We start from the raw sequence: 4232 nt of genomic DNA on the forward strand, positions 1-4232 counted from the left end.
ACATTTAGAGGAAAAGTCCGGTCATATCAGAATTCAAAATTCTAAAATTACTTTAAATATAAAATTAATCCATACTGTTCAACAAATAATAAGTGTTTTTAATTCAGAGTAATTTTCATGTGAATGTGTTTTACTGGAGGCATCCATGTTTGTCAAAGAACACTACTGCCACCTACTGGTTTGTGACGTCACGGTGCGGTATCGGCTGTTGATCAAGTCCCAGTGCTGTATCTGGTGTTTGTCACAAAGCGCCATTATCCAAGTCATCTTGAAAACATTCTTCTTCCAAATGTTGGCTACATATTTTTTCTCTGGCCAAAAGTTCGATGGCAAATCCTCCCTCTTCAAGTGGCAATCCAACAACGAACCCGTCCGTGTAGGATCAGGAAAAGTGAAATAACTCATTTGTTTTTCACTTTTACCCGATATATTAAAACATCCAGCTGCCATGCACGTGGGCATTGTCAGTTTCACTATAGCTCTGGTGAATTACAATGGAGAAGTCCTCTGGAAATGTTCAATAATTGTTGTTGATTGTAGATCAATAGATTTTGCTTGTAAAGCGGGGAAAATGGCGCTAGGCTAACCGCACCGTGACGTCACTGCCGGAAGATGTCAGGATTGAGGTGTTACTATATTTGGGAAAAAATGGCCGCTCCCTGACTCAGTGATCGAGATGAAAATTATTTTTTATTTTTTTTAGTGATTAATGCTAAATTCATTAAATCACTGTAAACGTATTATTTTTAGGTATAAATAATGATCCATTGATTATTCCTTGCTGACTGGACTTTTCGTTTAAGAACGTGTCCTCCATCTGTAGATCTGCAACAAACAGAATTTTAAAGGTTTTAAAGCAGCTCAAACATGCAGCTGTTCTCCTGAATGGTTTTTGCAGCCAAAGACAAACAACAGTCTTTTCCAGCAGCTGCTGTTCAGCGCAGACAGAAGTAAAAGAAGCAGACCTTCTGATAAGGAGGTGGGTGGAGCTAGGATTGGGTTGCTAAGTGAGGAGCGGAGCCGCAGATTGTGATGTCATCATGAGATCCAGACAAAAACTAAAGATTTAATTACTGAAGAAAAAAATTAAAAGATTTTCTTTCCCAAACTGAAGCAGAAAAAAAGAAAATGTGAATCTTTGGAATATTTGGTCCATTTAATCCTAAATGGCATCAAGCAGAAGAATCTGAGCAGAACTCTGTTCAATGTTTTCTTATTTTGTGGTAAAGAACAAACTAATGTTGTAAAAAGAAAAGCAAATATCTGAAAATATCTCCCATCACTCTGACATCAACTAACAGATATGATTAATAATAAAGTCATTTTATGCAGAGTTTATTTCCTTAAAGCTACAGTGTGTAACTTTTAGCGACATCTAGTGGTCAGACTGCAGCAACATGAACATCTCCCCCCCACCGCTTCTCCCCCCCAACAGTACGGCGAGCGTTACGGGACAAAATGTCTTCCACGACGTCCGCATCACCTACCTTCTCAAGTGATGAGGTTTGTTTACATAGATAATTTTACAGATAGTATTTCATTAGTCTATGTGTTCAGTACCGTCTCAGTTCATCTCTCTCAACTTGCCGTAGTTACTTTCGAGCGTAATGGGCGATCTCGCAATCGCTAGTTTGTAAGCTCTGCGCTGCCGTAGCGCAAAGATGTCTGCCTCCATGGCTGCGAGACCCGCTCCTATGTAATTATAAATAACGAATTCTAAGGCAACGCAAATATTAAGGTTAAGAGGCTGAGCTCATAGATGATGATAAATAACATAGTTATGTATAATATATTACATTTCTGACTGTATATCCCTGTAATTATTACACACTGTAGCTTTAAAGGTTTCTACAGTGGCGGTTCTAGACCAAATTTACCAGGGGGCCAGTAGGGGGCAGCGTGTTTTCATGCGGGAACAGAAAAGCATGAAATAAAAAACAGACCAAGAGATTTAAATATATTAAGAGAGCTGCATGAAGTGAAATTTCTATTCAATTAGGCTTAAATAAAATTCTATCTTATTAGGTTAATATACATTCAAAATGTAGGAATTTTACATAATTTTTTACTTAATTTAGGTTAAAATTACTGTTTTTTTGTTTTTGTTTTTATAAAATCTGAATTAGAACTCAAGAAAAACTAATAAATTTACCTGCAAAAATTATAGTTTTTTATTTATTTATTTATTTATTTTTTGAAAAACATTTCGCAAATGAAAACTGGGACGCTATCTCAACACCATTGAAGCTATCACCTTATTGTTTTAAAATAATTAGTAAAACAGATTTTTTTTAAGGAAAAAATGAAATAGACCCAAAGGACCAATCAGTAACCATGCCTGTTCCTGCTCATATTATCATTAGAATTTCTTTGAATATTATGTCTTCAGCACGGGGGCCATAATAGGGGCCAGGACATGATTTACAGGGGCACTGGGCCCCGTTGGCCCCTGTCTAGAACCGCCCATGGGTTTCTAACCGTTTCACTGTATTTTAAACAAAACCGATCAACTAATGAGCAGTGCAAGAGAATATGGTGAGATCCAATGATTCAATGATCCAATGATTCAGTGATCCAATGATTCAATAATCCGGTGATCCAATGATTCAGTGATCCAATGATTCAGTGATCCGATGATCCAATGGTTCAGTTATCCAATGGTTCAGTTATCCAATGATTCAATGAGCGGCTGATCCAATGATTCAGTGATCCAATGATCCAATGATCCTGTGATCCAAACAGAAGCATATGAACTGAAGTTCTGGTCAGTTATGGTTCCCTCAATAGAAATAGAAAGCCCCCTGAAACCACCAGCTGAGAACAGTTAAATGGATCTCCAGGCTGAGGGGTTCTGCTGCAGGGCATCCTGATGGTCAGTCAGGTTACCACCAGTGCAGAGCTTGCTCCCTGTCAGAGGTGGAGCATGCAGAGGGGAATGAGCCAAAGCAGCAGCAGGGTTAGTTCTGCTACTGCGGAACTAAACAGAAACTGAAACCCTGGGTGAGTCAGCTGACCCCCCCACCATCACTACATGTTGTAATTCTGGGTTTCATTCTGCTTCAAGCCAGAACCTCCAGATCTATTAGAACCAAACAGCTGGAACTCATCAGAGAGGACCGGTTCCGGTACTGATTAATAACCGGGCTTTAATTACCGCCTTGTTTTCTGATCTGATGAACACGGAAATGATGCTCCCTCCATGTTGATGTTAAAGGTTCTGCTAAAACATCAAAGAGGTTCGGTCCGAGAACAGAACAAAGGCTGGATATTTACATCAGAACCAGGAGGCAGAAATGCTCCAGAACCATCAGGAAACCGGATCTGATCCGGACCGGACCCCCCCTCCTCCTCCTTACCGGGGCCCTGCTCGCTCGGTGTCCCCGCAGCGTCTCGGCACCGCAGCACCAGCAGGAAGCGGACCGTCTCGCCCAGGTAGAGGTGGCTCCGCCGGGGCAAGCTGCGGTACCGGGCCGGGTCCGACAGGTCCGTGATGGGCACCGCCGGGAAATACATGAAGTATTCACACTGCGACTCCATCATCTGCACCATGGCGACGACCGGAGGCTGAGGGGAGCGGGACCAGGACCAGGAGTCAACGGACCTAGACCAGAACAATCAAACACCACAACTTCCGGGTACTTTCAAAGTAAGAGCTTGATCAGCAAAACAGAGAGGCTAATGGATGACTCAGCTTCGCCCCCTAGTGGCCATTTTAAAGCACAGCCGCTGATTCACCTAAAAGAGAGAAACGGTACAGTGAAAAAAATAATAATGCTACCGCATTGGGCATTTACTTAATCATATTTAGTTACTTTAACACTATTGTTTTATGTCCTACCCTGAAACAATTGTGTTACAGTAAATAAATATGATTAAGTAAATGCCAAAAACGGTTGCATTATTTTCTTCGGTGTGTTCACACCCTCACATATGTCCTTTTTTTTTTCTATTACAGATGAATCTGTCATTCTTTCATGTCAAAGACAACCAGTGGAAAAAATAAAATGAAATAAAATATGATTATTTTATTTATAAATGGGAAATGAATCAATCAAATCCAGTTTATGGTCTACTTATTTCTGCAGCATTTCATTCCAGACTTTGACTAGACCCTTCCAAAAAGCTGCCTTCCTCTGACCTTTGGATGAGATGTTGATGTTCTCTTGGAATATTTTTGTTTTGTCATGCTCTTCTGGATGGTTCTCTTCTGTTCCATGTTTTCTTTTTAATTT

At 40.3% G+C, this 4232-nt stretch overlaps 1 protein-coding gene across 2 annotated transcripts in view; it reads right to left on the reverse strand.

The window, feature by feature from the left end:
- The window catches only part of LOC107082884 (chromosome unknown open reading frame, human C7orf43), an 18759-nt gene extending 15119 nt beyond the window's left edge, over window positions 1-3640 (reverse strand). Inside the window, exon 1 of one of the 2 annotated variants that reach the window (XM_015371780.1) lies at window positions 3357-3640. In XM_015371780.1, coding sequence (XP_015227266.1) covers window positions 3357-3549 — 193 coding nt within the window. In that variant the 5' untranslated portion in view covers window positions 3550-3640. The remainder of the gene's footprint in view (window positions 1-3356) is intronic. The other variant, XM_015371778.1, reaches the window with a different exon arrangement.
- Between the last annotated feature and the right edge of the window lie 592 nt (window positions 3641-4232).

This window comes from Cyprinodon variegatus, unplaced genomic scaffold (assembly GCF_000732505.1).
Source record: "Cyprinodon variegatus isolate N-32 unplaced genomic scaffold, C_variegatus-1.0 Scaffold65, whole genome shotgun sequence".
NCBI classification, from domain to species: Eukaryota; Metazoa; Chordata; class Actinopteri; order Cyprinodontiformes; family Cyprinodontidae; genus Cyprinodon; species Cyprinodon variegatus.